Source organism: Hemiscyllium ocellatum, chromosome 19 (assembly GCF_020745735.1).
Source record: "Hemiscyllium ocellatum isolate sHemOce1 chromosome 19, sHemOce1.pat.X.cur, whole genome shotgun sequence".
Taxonomy (NCBI): Eukaryota; Metazoa; Chordata; class Chondrichthyes; order Orectolobiformes; family Hemiscylliidae; genus Hemiscyllium; species Hemiscyllium ocellatum.
This window is the reverse complement of record NC_083419.1, coordinates 44,287,544-44,306,659: the sequence shown is the minus strand read 5'-3', so window position 1 is coordinate 44,306,659 and position 19,116 is coordinate 44,287,544. Positions and strand designations below refer to the sequence as shown.

General features: G+C 42.0%; 1 protein-coding gene across 1 annotated transcript in view; it reads left to right on the top strand.

Annotated features, from left to right (window-relative positions):
* cacna1c (calcium channel, voltage-dependent, L type, alpha 1C subunit) overlaps positions 1-19,116 on the top strand; it is a 1,009,638-nt gene that overhangs the window by 885,461 nt on the left and 105,061 nt on the right. The window contains exon 34 of the mRNA XM_060839877.1: positions 543-634. Coding sequence (XP_060695860.1) covers positions 543-634 — 92 coding nt within the window. The remainder of the gene's footprint in view (positions 1-542; positions 635-19,116) is intronic.

Genomic DNA, 19,116 nt, shown 5'->3' with positions numbered 1-19,116 from the left:
ATTTCCCCTGAATACATTAAGTTTTGAAAATACTTTGCAAGTCATATGGAAGATAATCATACATAGATTCAGTTCAGGAGCAATATGAATGCAAGAGCAATCAATAGTCCTGGTCGTTTCCTACCTATCTTTGTGTCATCAGCAATTTTAGAATGTATACATTCCAGCCATTGATGTAGATTGTATTTCGTAAATAGCCTCTCCAATAGCCTTCTATTGAGCTTGCAGTTTCTATATGGAATGGTGTCAATTCCACTGCTGAGAAAATGCCAATAGATACTTTAAACCACTTATAAACAGGCCCATAATTATTTAAATTAACTGCCCACCTCTGTGATTCTTAGAGCCTTATTGTTTTTCACCCTGCTTGCCCTTTGAAAGAGAAATGCTCCCTTCTATTTTTATAGCATCTCACATATATGCCCACCATCACAGGGATGAGAAAATTCAACACCATGTTTCTAGAGGATGATATAGAGGGGCAAGATAATATAGCATAAGTAAAGTAGATCAATATAATTTTGATTGTTTCATTGTTGTAGGTGTTTGGTAAGATTGCCATGATTGATGGGACTCAAATCAACAGGAACAACAATTTTCAAACCTTCCCACAGGCTGTTCTGTTGCTCTTCAGGTTTGTAATGAACTTATATTTCTAAAATTGAGACTCAACATTCTATGTCTAATAACACACAAGTGTGTGTGTTAATATGATTGTTTCTTTAATTTCAGGTTTTGTGGAGCATTCCTCCTATAGATATAAGTTGAAACCCTGGAGCCTAGTTTTATCGGATTATTTCACTCATTTAGGGGCCCTCTTGACATTTGCAGTGTGCAAGTACACTACAAGTTAAACCAATACCATATGGTGAAAAACATGGACTTGATATTACCACTGCAGAGCCAGGAACCTGGAAAATGCTATCTGTTAACGATTATGTTATTACCCTCTATTCTAACAGATTTTTCTTTTTTTCCTATCTTGGAGTTCTTTCCCCTTTGCATGGTGTTAATGGAATGTGGACATTGCTAGCTGTATTAGTATTTATTACCCATGCTTAATTGCCCTGAAGTTGTTAGTGAGCTACCATATTGAGCTACATGGGATCTACATGGTTCTATTAGAAAAGGAGTTCCAGATTTTTGGCCCAGTATCAGTGAAAGAACAGCAATATACTTCCAAATCAGGATGATGTGTGGCTTGGAGAGTACCTTGCAGGTGGTGGTGGTTGCATGAATCTTCTGCCCTTGTTCTTCTCAATGGTAAAGGACATGGATTTGAAAGTTCTGCTTAAGGAGTGTTGGTGAGTTGGTTTGGTGCTTTTTATAGATGGCACACACAACTGCTACTGTACATCAGTGGCGTATGAAGTTAGTTTAAATGTGTTAGTTGGAGTGCCAGTCAGCAGGTTGCTTTGCCCTAGATATGTCAAGTTTCTTTAAGGCTGTTGAAGCTGCATTCTTCCAGGAAAGTGAAAAATATTCCATCACACTCTTGACTTGCACCTTATAGATGGTGGATACACTTTGGGAGTCAAGAGTTTCTGAACTGCACTTGTAGCCATGATGATTTTGCTGTTTGTCCAGTTTCATTTTTAATTAATGTTGACGGCGGTGGGTTCTGTAACGGTAATGCAATTGCATGTCAAGAAGTATGGTTAACTTTTGCCTGTTGGATATGGTCAAGCCATTTGGATACAGAACTGGCTCAACGGCAGAAGACAGAGGGTGGTGGTAAAGGTTTGTTTTTCAGACTGGAGGCCTGTGACCAGTGGAGTACCACAAGGATCAGTGCTGAGTCCTCTATTTTTTATCATTTATATAAATTATTTGGATGTGAGCATAAGACATATAGATAGTAAGCTCGCATATGATACCAAAATTGGAGGTGTAGTGGACAGTGAAGAAGGTTACCTCAGATTACAACAATATCATGATCAGATGGGCTATTGGGCTGAGAAGTGGCAGATGGAGTTTAGTTTAGGTAAATGATAGATGCTGCATTTTGGGAAAGCAAATCTTAGCAGGACTTAATGGTAAGCTCCTAAGGAGTGTTGCTGAACAAAGAGACCTTGGAGTGCAGGTTCAAAGCTCCTTGAAAGTAGAATCGCAGGTAGAGAGAACAGTGAAGAAAGCTTTCCTTTATTGGTATGCTTTCCTTTATTGGTCAGAGTACTAAGTACAGGAGTTGGGAGGTCATGTTGCAGCTGTACAGGACAATGGTTAGGCCATTTTTGGAATATTGCATGCAATTCTGGTCTTCTTCCTATCAGAAAGATATTGTGAAACTTGAAAGAGTTCAGAAAAGATTTACAAGCATGTTGCCAGGGTTGGAGGATTTGAGCAATTGGGAGAAGTTGAATAGGCTGGGCTGTTTTCTTTGGAGTGTAGGAGGCTGAGGGGTGACCTGATAGAGGTTTACAAAATTATGAGGGGCATGGATAGGATAAATAAACAAAGTCATTTCCCTGGGGTGGGAGAGAACAGAATTAGAGGGCATAAGTTTAGGGAGAGAGGGGAAAGATATAAAAGAGACCTAAGGGGCAACGTTTTCATGGAGAGGTGCTACGTGTATGGAATGAGCTGCCAGAGGAAATGGTTTTGGATTAGTGGTGCTGGAAGAGCACAGCAGTTCAGGCAGCATCCGAGGAGCAGCAAAATCGATGTTTTGGGCAAAAGCCCTTCATCAGGAATAAAGGCAGAGAGCCTGAAACGTGGAGAGATAAGCTAGAGGAGGGTGGGGGTGGGGAGAAAGTAGCATAGAGTATAATAGGTGAGTGGGGGAGGGGATGAAGGTGCTAGGTCAGGGAGGAGGGTGGAGTGGATAGATGGAAAAGAAGATAGGCAGGTAGGACAAGTCATGGGGACAGTGCTGAGCTGGAAGTTTGGAACTAGGGTGAGGTGGGGGAAGGGGAAATGAGGAAACTGTTGAAGTCCACGTTAATGCCCTGGGATTGAAGTGTTCCAAAGCAGAAGATGAGGCATTCTTCCTCCAGGCGTCTGGTGGTGAGGGAGTGGCGGTGAAGGAGGCCCAGGACCTCCATGTCCTCGGCAGAGTGGGAGAGGGAGTTGAAATGTTGGGCCACGGGGCGGTGTGGTTGATTGGTGCGGCTGTCTCAGAGATGTTCCTAAAGCGCTCTGCTAGGAGGCATCCAGTCTCCCCAATCTAGAGGAGACCGCATCGGGAGCAACGGATGCAATAAATGATATTAGTGGATGTGCAGGTAAAACCTCGATGGATGTGGAAGGCTCCTTTAGGGCCTTGGATGGAGGTGAAGGAGGAGGTGTGGGCGCAAGTTTTGCAGTTCCTGCGGTGGCAGGGGAAGGTGCCAGGATGGGACGGTGGGTTGTAGGGGGGCGTGGACCTGACCAGGTAGTCACTGAGGGAACGGTCTTTGCGGAGGGCGGAAAGGGGTGGGGAGGGAAATATGTCCCTGGTGGTTGGGTCTTTTTGGAGGTGGCAGAAATGTCGGCGGATGATTTGGTTTATGTGAAGGTTTGTAGGGTGGAAGGTGAGCACCAGGGGCATCTGTCCTTGTTACGGTTGGAGGGGTGGAGTCTGAGGGCGGAGGTGCGGGATGTGGACGATATGCGTTGGAGGGCATCTTTAACCACATGGGAAGGGAAATTGCGGTCTCTAAAAAAGGAGGCCATCAGTTGTGTTCTATGGTGGAACTGGTCCTCCTGGGAGCAGATACGGCGGAGGCAGAGGAATTGGGAATATGGGTTGGCATTTTTGCAAGAGGTAGGGTGGGAAGAGGTGTAATCCAGGTAGCTGTGGGAGTCGGTGGGTTTGTAAAAAAATGTCAAGTCAAGTCGGTCGTCATTAATGGAGATGGAAAGGTCCAGGAAGGGGAGGGAGGTGTCAGAGATGGTCCAGGTAAATTTAAGGTCAGGGTGGAATGTGTTGGTGAAGTTGATGAATTGCTCAACCTCCTCCAGGAGCACGAGGTGGCGCCAATACAGTCATCAATGTAGCAGAGGAAGAGGTGGGGAGTGGTGCCGGTGTAATTATGGAAGATCGACTGTTCTATGTAGTCAACAAAGAGACAGGCATAGCTGGGGCCCATGCATATGCCCATGGCTACCCCTTTGGTCTGGAGGAAGTGGGAGGATTCGAAGGAGAAATTGTTAAGGGTGAGGACCAATTCGGCCAAACGAATGAGAGTGTCGGTGGAAGCCAGAGGAAATGGTGGAGGCTGGTACAATTATTACATTTAAAAGGCATCTGGATGGGTATATGAAAAGGAAAGGTTTGGAGGGATATGGGCTGGGTACTAGCAGGTGGGACTAGATTGGGTTGGGATGTCTGGTCAGCATGGACAAGTTGGACCAAAGGGTTTGTTTCCGTGCTGTACATCTCTTTGACTCTATTACCTGCCATTTATTAGTCCGAACCTGGATCTGGTCCAAATCTTACCATCTACGAACATGAACTGCTTTCTTTATCCAAGGATTGCAAAAGCACTGAACATTATGCAATCACTGACAAATTTATAGTGGAAAGAGGTCATTGTTGAAGCAGCTGAAGATGGTTGGGTCCAGGGCACCAACATGAAGAATGTCTGTAATAATATTCTAGAATTGAGATTAATCATCTTCAGTAACCACAGCCATTTTTCTTTCTGCTAAATATAACTCCAATCAGTGACAAGCTTTCCCTAATTTCTTATTAACTTCAGTTTTAATATACATTTTCTTTCACTGCTTGATTTCAACAGGTTGCACAATCTCTGTGGCCAAAAGGATAGATAAGAGACCTGTTGCAAGCTCAATGAACTACACAAGAGTCAGTGAGCAATTAATACAACTCTGATTTCCAAATTCTTCCCAATTGAGAAACAGTTAGATGCCTGTGGACTTTGCTCTGCATCGATTGCTTCATCTCTATGCTTGACAGTCTTATTTTCTATATATTTGCAGAGGCTTCTTTTTCCAACAATTATGGACATACACAGATGACGATCAATCTTGAAACTTTGAGCAATTGGTCTAAACATTTATTGTACTATTTTAGGATATAGCTGCCAGGCCTGCCAGAATGCAGTGTCCACAGGAGCAGACTCCGTACAGCTACCTGCTACCTCTATTTGTGGAGGTGCCCCTTGATCAGAAACACTGAGTGCTTGATCAAATAGCTGGTCTTAAGGAAAGAGGAACCCAGTGAGCACCACAACCTGCCCCTGTTGCTGACTCCACTACATAATTCTCCCTGCGATCCCAATCATATGAACCAAGCTCCTTAACAGTCTTCAGCTGCTCCACATTCCTTGGATTCCAGTGTCAGTCCTGCTGGCAGCAGCTATACCTTCCCTATGGTGACATTGACCATAACAGCTGTCAATCAATGAAAGGTTGACAGCCTCAATAGGTGAAACAGCCATCCCTCAGATCTTGATATGAGGAGAAGGCTAGTTGGTGGCCTCATCAGTAATTGACTGACTTGTCATTCAGCTAACCTTTCCACAAACGAACAGCATAGGTTCTTCAATAGCTCTCCCACTAACTGGCCAGATCCCTTTATCTCAGAAAGGCTGTCTCTCTTGCTGAATACTTTTTAAGTTTTAAAAATCTATTATAAATCAAATAGACGGAGAATTTTGCACACGGCCTAAATGGCAATCCAGATGCAGTCCATAGAACCCTAGGAAAGTCAGTAATTTGGAGACCATGTTTCCTTTGCTGAATTGCTACTGACGTAGAAAACATTATGAAGTTAGTGGTCCAGCTTTATTATTCATCTATATACACCTAAATACACTTTTAGGCAGCAACTGTCTGCTACTATAGACATTCCCAGCAGTAATCAGGAAGACACAAATCATACAAAATTTGAAGGCTGTACTGACTTTTCCAGTGTTTTGTTAACATTTGTTAACAGCATTCTTAAGGAGTGAGCACAATTTAGTTACACTTTCCTGTGTTACACCTCACTGGGTTAGATGCTGGAAATCAAGCCCACAATTCTTGGAGTCATCACAAAGTCAAGAATTTTATAAAAGTAAACAAAATTCTCCAAATTACTGTCATTTAGACATAAGTTGTCAGAGTGCAAGAGCAAATTTCACTGCTGTCTGACATAGCAGTGAATCTGCACAGCTACTGCCTTTGCTGTTTGAGTTCAAGTATTTCTGGACATTGGAATGTGTCATAGAAAAATTGACAAACAGTGAAATTTATAGCTGACCTTGGAGGAACCTGTATGGGAGAGCTCACAGCACATGAGCAGATAAATTCATGGTTTTTAAATGTAACCTTGCTGTCTTTTTTTAATGGAGGAGAAAGTGAGGTCTGCAGATGTTGGAGATCAGAGCTAAATAACAGCTTATGCCCGAAACGTCGAATCCCCTGTTCCTTGGATGCTGCCTGACCTGCTGCGCCTGTCTTTTTTTAATGTTGAGTATAATGGGTTCTTTTTGGTTATATGTTTTTATTGAGATTTGTCTCTTGATTAAAATTCAAAAATATAAAACATTGGTACAAAGTTAGCCTGGAGCAGTGTTTTTTAGAGCAGTGAGGCTGCTATTTTCTGTAGATCGTCAAGGTGCAAAGATGGCCTTTAGTAGAGTGAAGTGCTGTTCCTGTCAGATGTGGGAGATTAGAGAGAATTTCCATGTTACTGATGATTATATCTGCAGTAAGTTTGTTGGTTGCGAATCTTATCAAATCACATGGTTCGGTTGGAGATGCAGCTAGAGGCAATGAGGAATTTACAGGAGTTAGGGGTGTGATGGATGGCAGTTATAGGAAGGGAGAAAAACTGCAGATACAGTCAGATAGATGGGTTACCGCCAAAAAATGTAGGAGAGGGAGACTGGTAGTTCAGGAGTCTCACATAGCTATCCCCATCTCAACAAGTATGCTGCTTTGGAAAATGTAGGAGGTGATGGACTCTCAAGGGAACGTAGCACAAACAACTAAGGTTCTGATACCAAGACTGGTCTAATGTAACAAGGGGTACGTCACATTCCAAGCGATCGATTGTGATAGGGAATTCTCCAGTCAGGGGCACAGACAAATGTTTCTGCATCCCACAGCGAGAAATCAGAATGGTATGTTTCATCCATGGCGCCAGGATCAAGGATATTTCTGAGACAGTGCAGAATATTCTCAAAAGGAAGTGGGACCAGGAGGATGTCATTGTACACATTGGAACTAACGATAGAGTAAGAGAACAAGATGAGATTCTGAAGGGAGAATATGGAAAGTTGGCAGGAATTTAAAAAGGAGGCCCTCGAGGGTAGTAATACCTGGATTACTCCCGGTGCTATGAGCTAGTGAGGGTAGGACTAGGAGAATCGAGCAAATGATTGTGTGGTTGAGGAGCTGGTACACGGGTGAAGGGTTCACATTTTGCAATCATTGGAATCTCCTCTGGGGAGGAAATGACCTCTACAAGAAGGACAGATTGCATCTAAATTGGAAGGGGACTAATATACTGGCAGGGAGATTTGCTAGAGCTGCTTGGGAGGATTTAAAGTAGTAAGGTGGGAGGGTGGGACCCAGGGAGATAGTGAGGAAAGATTTCAATCTGAGACTGGTACAGTTGAGAACAAAGGTGAATCAAACAGTCAGGACAAAGCAGAGAACAAGGTGGGACTGATAAATTAAACTGCATTTATTTCAATGCAAGACACCTTACAGGGAAGGCGGATGAACTCAGGGCATGGTTAAGAATATGGGACTGAGATATCATAGCAATTACAAAAACGTGGCTCAGGGGTGGACAGGACTGGCAGCTTAATGTTCCAGGATACAAATGCTACAGGAAGGCTAGTAAGGGGGCCAAGAGAGAAGGGGGGGGGGATGTTTTTGGTAAGGGATCACATTATGGCTGCGCTTGGGAGGATATTCCTGGGAATACATCCAGGGAAATTATTTGAGTGGAACTGAGAAATAACCTTATTGGGATTGTATTATAGACCCCCCTCCCCCAAGTCAACGGGAAATTGAGAAACAAATTTGTAAGGAGATCTCAGTTGTCTGCAAGAATAATATGGTGGTAATGGTAAGGGATCTTAACTTTCCAAACATAGATAGGGACTACCACAGTGTTAAGGGTTTAGATGGAGAGGAATTTGCTAAGTGTGTACAAGAAAATGTTCTGATTCAGTATATGGATGTACCTACTGGCGAAGGTGCAAAACCTGACCTACTGTTGGGAAATAAAGGCAGGGCAAGTGAATCCTTAGAGGTGTCAGTGGGGGAGCACTTTGGGCCATTGACTGTAATTCTATTAGTTTTTTAAAAATTATGGAAAAGGATGGACTGAATTCAAAGTTGAGGTTCTAAATTTGGGGAAGGCCAATTTTAATGGTATTAGGCAAGAACTTTCATAAGTTGATTGGGTGTGGATGTTCACAGGTAAAGGGATGGCTGGAACACAGGAAGCCTTCAAAAATGAAATAACAAGAGTCCAGAGACTGTGTGTTCCTGTTAGGGTGAAAGGCAAGATTGGTAGGTGCAGGGAATGCTGGATGACTAGAGAAATTGAGGTTTTGGACAAGAAAAAGAAGCAAGTATATGTCAGATATAGGCAGCAGGGATCAAGTGAATCCTTAGAAGGCCATAAAGACTTGGGGCATACTTAAAAGGGAAATTAGGAGGGCAAAAATGGGACATGAGATAGTTTTGGCAAATAGGGTTAAGGAGAACCCAGAAGGATTTCATAAATACATTAAGGACAAAAGAATAACTAGGGAGAGAATAGGAACCCTCAAAGATTGGCAAGGCCACCTATGTATGGAACTGCAGAAGATGGGGGAATACTAAACGAGTATTTTGCTTCAGTGTTTACTGTGGAGAAGGACATGGAAGATATAAAATGTGGGGAAATAGATGGTGACATCTTGAAAAATATCCATATTACAGAGGAGGAAATGCTGGATGTCTTAAAATGCATAAACATGGATAAATCTCCAGTATCTGATCAGGCATACCCTAGAACTCTGTTGGAAGCTGGGGAAGTGATTGCTGAACCTCTTGCTGAGATATTTGGATCACTGATAGTCACAGGTGAGGTGCCAGAAGACTGGAGGTTGGCTAACGTGGTGCCACTATTTAAGAAAGGTAGGAAGGAAAAGCCAGGGAATTATAGACCAGTGAGCCTGACATTGGTGGTAAGCAAGTTTTTGGAGGCAGTCCTGAGGGACAGGATTCACATGAATTTGGATGGGTAAGAACTGATTAGGGATAGTCAACATGGCTTTGTGCTTGGGAAATCATGTCTCACTAACTTGATTGAAGTTTTTGAAGAAGTAACAAAGAGGAAGAACTAGATACAGAACTGGCTCGAAAGTAGAAGACAGAGGGTGGTGGTTGAGGGTTGTTTCTCGTCATTTATGTAAATGATTTTGATGTGAATATTGGAGGCAAAGTGAGTAAGTTTGCAGAGGACACCGAAATTGGTGGTGTAGTGGACAGCGAAGAGGTTTACCTCAGAGTGCAACACGATCTTGATCAGATGGGCACGGGGTTGAAGAGTGATTGATGGTGTTTAATTTCGATAAATGTGAGGTGCTGCATTTAGGAAAGGCAAATCAGAGCAGGATTTATACACTTAAAGGTAAGGTGCAGGGGAGTGTTGCTGAACAACAAGATGCTGTCCTTTATTGGTTAGAGTTTAAGTATAGGAGTTGGGAGGTCATTTTGCCACTGTACAGGACATTGGTTAGGCCACTTTTGGGATATTGTGTGCAATTCTGGTCTCCCTCCTATAGGAAGGATGTTGTGAAACTTGAAAGGGTTCAGGAATGATTTACAATGATGTTGCGAGGGTTGGAAGGTTGGAGCTGTAGGGAGAGGCTGAATAGGCTGGGGCTGTTTTCCTTGAGTGTCAAATGCTGAGGGGTGACTTTATAGAGGTTTATAAAATCATAAAGGGCATGGACAGGGTAAATAGATAAGTTTGGGGTTGAGGAAATCCAGAACTAGAGGGCATAGGTTTAGGGTGAGAGGGGCAAGACTTAAAAGGGACCGAAGGGACAACTTTTTCACACAAAGGTTGGTGCATGTATGGAATGAGCTGCCAAAAGAAGTGATGGAGGCTGGTACAATTACAACATTTAAAAGGCAACTGGACAGGTGCATGAATAAGAAGGGGTTAGAAGGATATGGGCCAAGTGCTGACAAATGGGACTGGATTAATTTAGCATATCTAATTGGCATGGACGAATTGAACCAAAAGATCTGTTTCCATTCTGTATATCTCCATGATTTTCTGACTGTAATCATTATTTATTTCAAATGAGAACATTCTAGCTACAGATAAACGATCTTGAACCTTCACCTATAGCTCTACTTGTAAAAGTCTAGCCCCTTATAAATTCCCTCTAAATACACATACATTTGGCTTTTCCCAGTTACTTTGACAACATTGATGCTGCTAACCAACACATTTGCTGTTATGGATTTTCTCTTCGGAACTGCTCATAATCCCTCAACATTACTTCTGTAGAAGCACTACCTAAGCTATTGATAACTACATCAACCATGAAATCTAGATCCTTCCCCTCCAACTCCAAGTCCTTCTCAAGCACAGATAAGATGTTGTGCTTCTTGGCAGTGTTGTGAAACACAGCCGTTGGGACTCTTGTTTATGCTGCAGGGAACAACATCAATTCCTTGACCAATGCTTTCTCCTATTAGTGTTACATTTCTCTTTTCTCCCCCCACTTGAATGGTGCTGTGGACCAAGGAGTTGTAGTCAGTTCATTCAAGACCACTGGCTGAGATTCCTCAACAGTTAAATTCTGGATTTCCATATCTGCCTCATTCACAGACTCACCCTCCTGTCTCTGACCACAGACCAAATTTTATGGAATTAATTTAAGAAGAGTGATTACCTTGTGCTTTTTATGAACTTACTGTCTCCACTCTCTCAAGCTGGTTCATAAGTAAAGACTCCTCCTGTCTTTTCCTCAGTCTCCTTCACATTGATGCTGACTGTTGCACAATCCTCATATTCTCCTTTACAATAATGCTTACTTCCTGCACACACCTCCCGGTCACAAGTTTTAAGACATTTCAACTGTTTTCTGGGAGATAGCATAATATTTCATATAATTTCTTAAGCATCACCATACTATCCAATCTGATCACTGGTGGATGGGACTTGACAATTTTCAATATATCATTAAATTTCCAATCGTTCTGTCAATTTGATTTTGCTTTCTTTTCCTTTCACCATTGTAAATATTGTTTTCTTCTGTCTATCCTCCCTGGCATATTGTCGCTTTAACATATTAACATGACACACTTGCTAATTTTTCCTCCAGTCTGCAGTACACATCCTTAATTCACATAATATAAATTATTTTTTAATTGATAAAATCTAATGAACCTTTCTTTTAATGGTACTGCAAGTATAGGTAACAGTACTAATGCCTTGACAAAATTCCAAGTTTTGGCTAATTTGCTTGCTGGAATTTTCATTGTTCATTCAGCAACTTTCAATTTTTTTTGACCAACTCATATGTTAAGGTTTCCAGAAAATTGCACTAAGGTTGGTCACTGAGCTTTGATTTAGAAAGTTTTATTTAATTATTTTAAGAATCCTTTCACCTCATGTCGATAAAGATGTGTTATGAATCTATAAACAACACAAAAGTGCACATATCTACAGTGGTCAAGTGAAATATTTACTGGTACCCTCACTTATGACAGAGGAATGAAGATTTGAAAATACTAACTTCCAAATGAAATTCAGCATCTGTGGTATTTAGTTGTTGCATTAATTTGAAATGATCTCAACTGAGAATGAGCCTCGCTGCAAACAGCGATAATTTGATTGTGGTTTAGTTCTATTTAGAAAGACACGGGGGCTCTGAGAAGAGCCTTTGGCTTCAGATATTTAGATTTCTAGTTTCTTATTTCTTGGCTGGTGATTTCTTCACTAATTGCTTCCTGTCTGTTGGTGTCTTCATTTTCTTTACCACTTTCCTCAGGTTTCCGTTTTAACAATTTTGAGCCTTTTTTCAACCAACCTTCTGATACTGAACCTTACTGAGCACTGGAGTTTCTCAACATCAATCCCGCTGTTAGCCAAAACTTTCTTTATCGTGACCAGTGATACCCCCTTGTGATCATTGCAACTTGGCGTAACCTTATTGCTGTTTTAGAACCTAGGCAAGAGCTGCAAGTTCCTAGAATTGCCAGTGAAATCAGGGTAGGTGGCCATCTGTATGTCTTCAGCCAGAGGCAGCAATTTTTTTATAGCCTTCTTACTATTTATAGCATGCACTCCAGGACAGAGAGGAATACAAAGGACACAGAGTTTTAGTGGATCTAAGCCTACATTTGATAATTTCCCATTTATTAGTGATGAACATTCAAAATCTTCGTGGTCAATTTCATGTTTAGCCTCTGGGCTAAATTAGGATGAGAGTAAACAAAGTTCAAAGTTTGTGCGAAGATTTGTAGCTCGGGTGCTCATTGTTGTGGTTCTGTTCGCCGAGCTGGAAGTTTTTGTTGCAAACGTTTCGTCCCCTGGCTAGGCAACATCATCAGTGCTTTGGAGTCTCCTGCGAAGCGCTTCTTTGATGTTTCTTCCGGTATTTATAGTGGTCTGTCCTTGCCGCTTCCGGTTGTCAGTTTCAGCTGTCTGCTGTAGTGGTTGGTATATTGGATCCAGGTCGATGTGTTTGTTGATGGAGTTTGTGGATGAATGCCATGCCTCTAGGAATTCCCTGGCATGGCATTCATCCACAAACTCCATCAACAAACACATTGACCTGGACCCAATATACCAACTACTACAGCGGACAGCTGAAACTGACAACCGGAAGCGGCAAGGACAGACCACTATAAATACCGGAAGAAACATCAAAGAAGCGCTTCGCAGGAGACTCCAAAGCACTGATGATGTCGCCTAGCCAGGGGGCGAAACGTTTGCAACAAAAACTTCCAGCTCGGCGAACAATACCACAACAGTAAACAAAGTAAAAATTAGAAATATGGGCACAGATTTTCCAGTCTCCAGGTGGTCAGGCATTGGATATATCCCCAGTCATAGATGTTGTTATCCCTCAGATGTCCAAATACACTCTCACCCTGACTATCTCCACTACCTGACTATCCTAACACAGTCTATCCTCTTATCCATCTACCTGTCATCCTGTCTGCTCACTCACACACCTGCCACGCTACTCCTTCACCCAACTGTCACATATACCTTACCATCACCCACATTCAACCCTGCTCCCCTTTTCATCTTTATCCCAAGAATGACTCAAATTAACCTTCTCTGAACTGTTTTCAAAGTAATTGTGACTTTTTATTTCAAATCATGAGATCAAAATTGTATTCAATACTCCAGGTATTGTATCATCAATATCCTGTACAACTGCGGCAAAGTTCATTATTTTTATATTCCAATCCCTTTGCAATAAATTACAACATTTCATTCACTTTCCTAATCAATTGCTGTACCAGCATAGGAGTTTCATGTGCTGTCTGTACGAGGGATTCCTCATCATTTAAGTAACATACTGTTTTTCTATTCTTCCTGTCAAAATAGACTTGCTCACATTTACCAATATTATACTCAATCTGACCATTTCTTTCCTACTCACATAACCTGTTTGAAGCTCACAGAATTCCAGGTGTCTATCTGACGAAGTCCAATATAGTTTTAATTTGGAGACATCAGTGTTGGACTGGAGCGTACAAAGTTAAAAATCAAACAACACCAGATTATAGTCCAACAGATTTATTTGGAAGCACTAGCTTTCGGAGCACTGCTCCTTCATCAGGTGGTTGTGGAGTATAAGATCGTAAGACACAGAATTTATAGCAAAAGTTTACAGTGTGATGTAACTGAAATTATATATTGAAAAAGACCCGGACTGCTTGTTAAGTCTCTCACCGTTTTAGAATGAACATGTTGGTTTCAGTTTTTTCATATGTAAATCGCAGAACTTTTTTAAAAGTTACATTCTCAAGTGAACTTTGGGCTGACATGACACCAATTGTTAAAGTTCAGGATACGGGATGCAGGACCACCTTCACAAAATCAGAAGCCATGCCGGTGTAGGAATTAGTGGAGGTGCCTGATCTGAAGGATGGAATGCAGTCCCCGTTTAGATGGTCGTCAAAAGGTTTTTTATATTTAGGAATTATTACCCCTGTCTTCCCCCAGCTGTATAAAGCTAACTATGCACAATTACTGGAGAAGATAAAACAGGATTTGCAGCGGTAGGAGGGATTACCATTATTATGATTGGGCTGAATAGCCCAGATTAAAATGAATGTTATTCCTCACCTGTTGTACCCCATGAGAATGCTCCCTTTGTTGCTACCCAGACAAGTGTTATGGAGGCTCAGTGGTTGGCTAGGGTCCTTTATTTCATGTTGCAGGCACCCCCAAATAAAATTTACTAAATTGCAGCTCCCTCAGGTTGAGGGGGTGGTGGACCTTCTGGACTTGAAGAGATATCAAATAAGCGCCCTGTTAGCATACGTGGGAGACTAGGGGCATTCAGAGTCGATTTGGCTTGACGTTGAAGTCTCCCAGTCAAGATGTCCCCTAGTTAATCTATTACTCATGGATAAGATGAAATCCATGATCGAGCAGTGTAAGAGCCCAATCATTTTAAATACTGTGAAAGCTGAGAGGATAAGGAGGCAAGATGAGAGCAATTGGCTTAAGACCTTATAGTTTATCCCATTGAATTGAATTGAATTTATTGTCATGTGTACCAAAGCACAGTGAAAAGCTTTGTCTTGTGAGCAATACAGGCAGATCACAGAGTTAAGTAGCATAGAAACAAAAATAATAGGTAAAAACAGCAAAAACAAAAACACAGGTACAGGCGAATGTTAAGAGTTTGAGAGTCCATTCAGTATTCTAACAACTGTAAGGTAGAAACTGTTTCAAAACCAGCTGATGCGTGTGTTCAGGCTTCTGTACCTTCTCCCGATGGTAGAGGTTGTAGAAAAACACTGTTAGGGTGGGATGGATCTTTGAGAATGCTGGCTACCTTTCCTTGACAGCGGGCCTGGCAGATATTCTAGGCAGAAGTGAAGGGCAAATGATATGGCATCTGACATGGATCTCTTGGTCCATTAGGCACATTGGAGGGGGTCAAGAGTAGTGGGGAGGCTGAAGTTGATGAATGCCATGACCAGCCTTCCAAAGCACTTCATGACCACTGGGGAGTAGTAATTGAGACATGCTGCATGAGCCTTCTGAGGCACAGAAATGATGTTGGCCTCTTGAAACAGGCAGGGACAGTGGCCTGCTGCAGGGAGTGGTTGAAGATGTCCGAGAAGATCTCTGCTAGTTGATCTGAACATGCTCTGAGCGCACGGTCTGGTGTTCCGTCTGGTCCTATCGCTTTCCTTAGATTAACACGAAGGAAAACTTATCTAACCTTTGATGCAGTGACTGATGGGATAGGTTCATCAGCACTTGTCAGAATAGGTGTTACCTCTCTGTCAAAATTCTGCTCAAAGCGACCTGGGAGGAATATGTCATCATCTGCTATCTTGCACTGTCTCTGATGTCATTCAGTCCTTGCCATAGTCTCCAGGTGTCTCTCTGGTCTGTAGTTTTGATCGGTATTGATCCTTGGCTGTCTTAATGGTTCTGCGAACATCATACTTGGATTCCTTACATTTGAGTGGGTCTCCTGATCTGAAGGCCTCCCATCTGTTTTTTAGAAGGTTCTGTATGTCCTTATTTATCCAAGAATTCCTGATGGGGAACACCCAGATTGACTTCCTCGGTATGCAGTCTTCCACACAGTTGCTGATACACTTGCTCCTGTTGGCGGGAGCCCAAGGATTTAAACCTGGGGCAATGGACTCCAGCTTTAAGCTTTGGGAGAACAAGGGAATCTCTTGTTTGGGAGATTTATTTGAGGGAGATAAATACGGGTACAATGACTGGTGCTCCCAGGGGTGGAAGCTTCAGTGGAGGTGTGGTAGGCGAAATAGCATAAAGTAATGTGATATAATTTAATTAGTTAATTTGAATTTAGCTTAATTTAATTTTTATTTAATTTGATTGTAGTTTAGTTTAAGCTACATAGATATGTTTGTTCTCGTAGAATAGTAGGTAGTTTATTATTAATAGTATGGTGATATGACATTGTTGTACTACCTCTACTTTCTTGTATTTTGGGTTTTTTAATGTATAGTTGCTTTGTAAAAGATTCAAAAAAGTTTTTAATAAAAATATTTATATAAAACAAAGGTGATCGTTTGATGTCCTCTCTCCAGGCTTGGTTGGTCAGTTGGTCTCAGCATGGTTCAAGTGAAGTCTATCCCACGAGAATACCTCCCTTCTATCCCAGTACTGGTGCCAGCAAAGTTCCCTGTAAGCTGCGCATGTAGTCACTGATATTCCACACAAAGTGATTGGTATGCCAATGCAGATCAAGGTGTGGAGATGCCGGTGTTTGACTGGGGTGGACAAAGTTAGAAGTCACACAACACCAGCTTATAGGTCAACAGGTTTATTTGAAATCACAAGCTTTCAAAGCACTGCTCCTTCGTCAGGTGAACTTCAAGTGTCTTGTGAATGCAGATCACAGCATTGACGTCTGGTTCATTGCCTCACGTGGTCCTTGGAGTTGTGTGCTGAAAAATAAATTAGAGAGTACGCTGGATGTCAAAACCTCATGAAACCTATTTATACCACTTCACTCTAAGCCACACATTTATCTCCTTGATTTTATTTATGTTTCCCATGGCTCAGGTAATCATAAGATTATTACCTTGGAAATTCTGCTTTTTAGTTAAGCTCCTCACAGTTCAAAATCTTTCCAGTCCAATCAATGTTGCCTTGGCAATTTTTCACATTGTCAGGTAGATGTCAGTGTTGTAACTGTACTGGAATAGCTAGGCTGCAGCCAATTCTGGGGCACAAATCTTCAGTATTATTGCTGGAATGTTGTCAGATCTCATCGCTTTTGCAGTATCCAAACAGTTTCTTGATATCATGTGGAGTAAATCAAATTGGTTGACGGCTGGTATTTGTAAGCTTGGGAGCAACTGCTGAATCATCCACTCGGAACTTCTGTTTGAAGACTTCTGCAAATGCTTCGGCCTTATCTTTTGCACTGATGTGCTGGGGCTCTTCCATCATTGGTGATCAGACCAATGTGGACCCTGTTCCTCAGTGAGTTGCTTACCTGTCTGTCCCCACTCTTGACCAAATGTAACACAACTGCAGTGCTTAGATCTGATCCATTGGTTGTGGGATCACTTACTGCGTATGCTGTTTGGAATGCAAGTAGTCATCTTTGGTAACTTCAACTGTTTGACACTTCATTTTTATGTATACTTGGTGCTGCCCCTTCTGCACTCTCTATTGAACCAGCGTTCATCACCTGGCTTGATGGTAATGGTTGAGTGGGAGATGTACTGGGCCACGAGGTTACAAATTGCGCTGGAGTGCAATTCTGCTGCTGTTGATAGCTCACAGTGCTTCATGGATGCCCAGTCTTGAGTTGCTAATCTATTTGAAGTCTGTCCTATTTAGTACAGTGATAGTGCCACACATGCTGGAGGTGTTTTCAAAGTGAAGGTGGGGCTTTGTGTCCACAATGACTGTGTGGTGGTCACTGTTACTGATACTGTCATGGACACATGCATCCTCAGCAGGCACATTGGTGAGGACAAGGTCAAGTACGTTTTTCCCTCTTAGTGGTTCCCTCACCACCTGGCACAGACTCAGTCTAATAGCTATGTCTTTTAGGACCCAACCAGCTCAATCAGCAGTGTCGCTGCTAAGCCACTGTTGGTAATGGTGGATATTGAAATCCCCCACTCATGATATTTTGCACCATCTAAGTGCTGTTCAACATTCATCAGCACAAAGAGGATAGTGTGTGGTAACTAGCAAGAGACTTCCTTCCCCATGATATCATGAGACTTCACTCTGTCCAGAGTTAATGGTGAGGACTCATGGGACAACTCACTCCCACTATGCAGTGTTAGGGACATGGGTTTTATTACAGCCTTGGGTGACTTTGTGGAGTTTGCATGTTCTTCCTGTGTCTATGTGGGTTTCTGCCATGGTCCAAAGATGTGCAGGTTAGGGGATTGCCCTGTAGTGTCCAAGGATGTGCAGGCAAGATGGACTAGCTGTGTAGGTTTATGGGGGTGGGGTGGGGAGTTTAGGTGGAATGTTCTTTAGTGAGTTGGTGCAGACTCAATGCGCTGAAAGACCTCTTCTGCACTTTAGGAATTTTATAATTCTTTGACTCTATAACACTGTGCTGCCACCTCCTCTGGGCTTTTCCTGTCAGTGGACAGGACATATCCAAGAATGGTGATGGTGGTGTCTGGGACGTAGTCATACTCATAGAATTATAATTTTCAGACAATATCAGGCTGTTGCTTGACTCATCTGTGAGTCAGATGGCACTAGTCCCAAAATATTATGAAGAAGAACTTTGTAGGGTTGACAGGGCTGAATGAATTGCAGTATGGATGTTAGGGATGATTAAAATGGATACAAATAAACACCCAGTAAGAACAACCTAGAGACCATTTGTAAGATTGTAACAAGATAAGTGGTTCAACATTAATTAGTTGAGGTTCTTTTACCCAGTAAATCTATAGGAGGAGGTACTAAAATTGTGAGTTGAATGTATGAATGTTATATTTGATGAGCATTTGAGTGTTTTGTGAGTTTGTTGATTCTGGATTGTTGTGCATTTGTAGGCTCTGATATTACATTATTACATCTACAATTTATAACAAACTTTGATCCATTTCACACCCAGAATAGAAGAGAAAATCCTCAGAATCTGGATCAGAATATCCCTGTTGCCACACCCTGAATAATCAGAGTCTCTCGCCTGGTCAGAGATCTAAGTCTGACAGTTATCTGTTTCTGCTGCATATCCATTCCAACAAAGGCCCAACCAATCACTTTGTACAAATTGTTTTACTTTTCCAAGTTTGATTTTTTGCATCCGTCTCATGATGAGAAAAAGATTTATTTTCATGCTTCCTTTTAGTTTTCAGTTCTGTGATACCAAGCAATTGATAAAAAGTATGTATTTTAAATATATATAAAGCGAGAGTTGAGCTTGGAGGGGATGAAGGTTTATCAACTAAATTGTCCCTTTTTGCATGTTTACTTCCAACTGTGATGAGCACCGA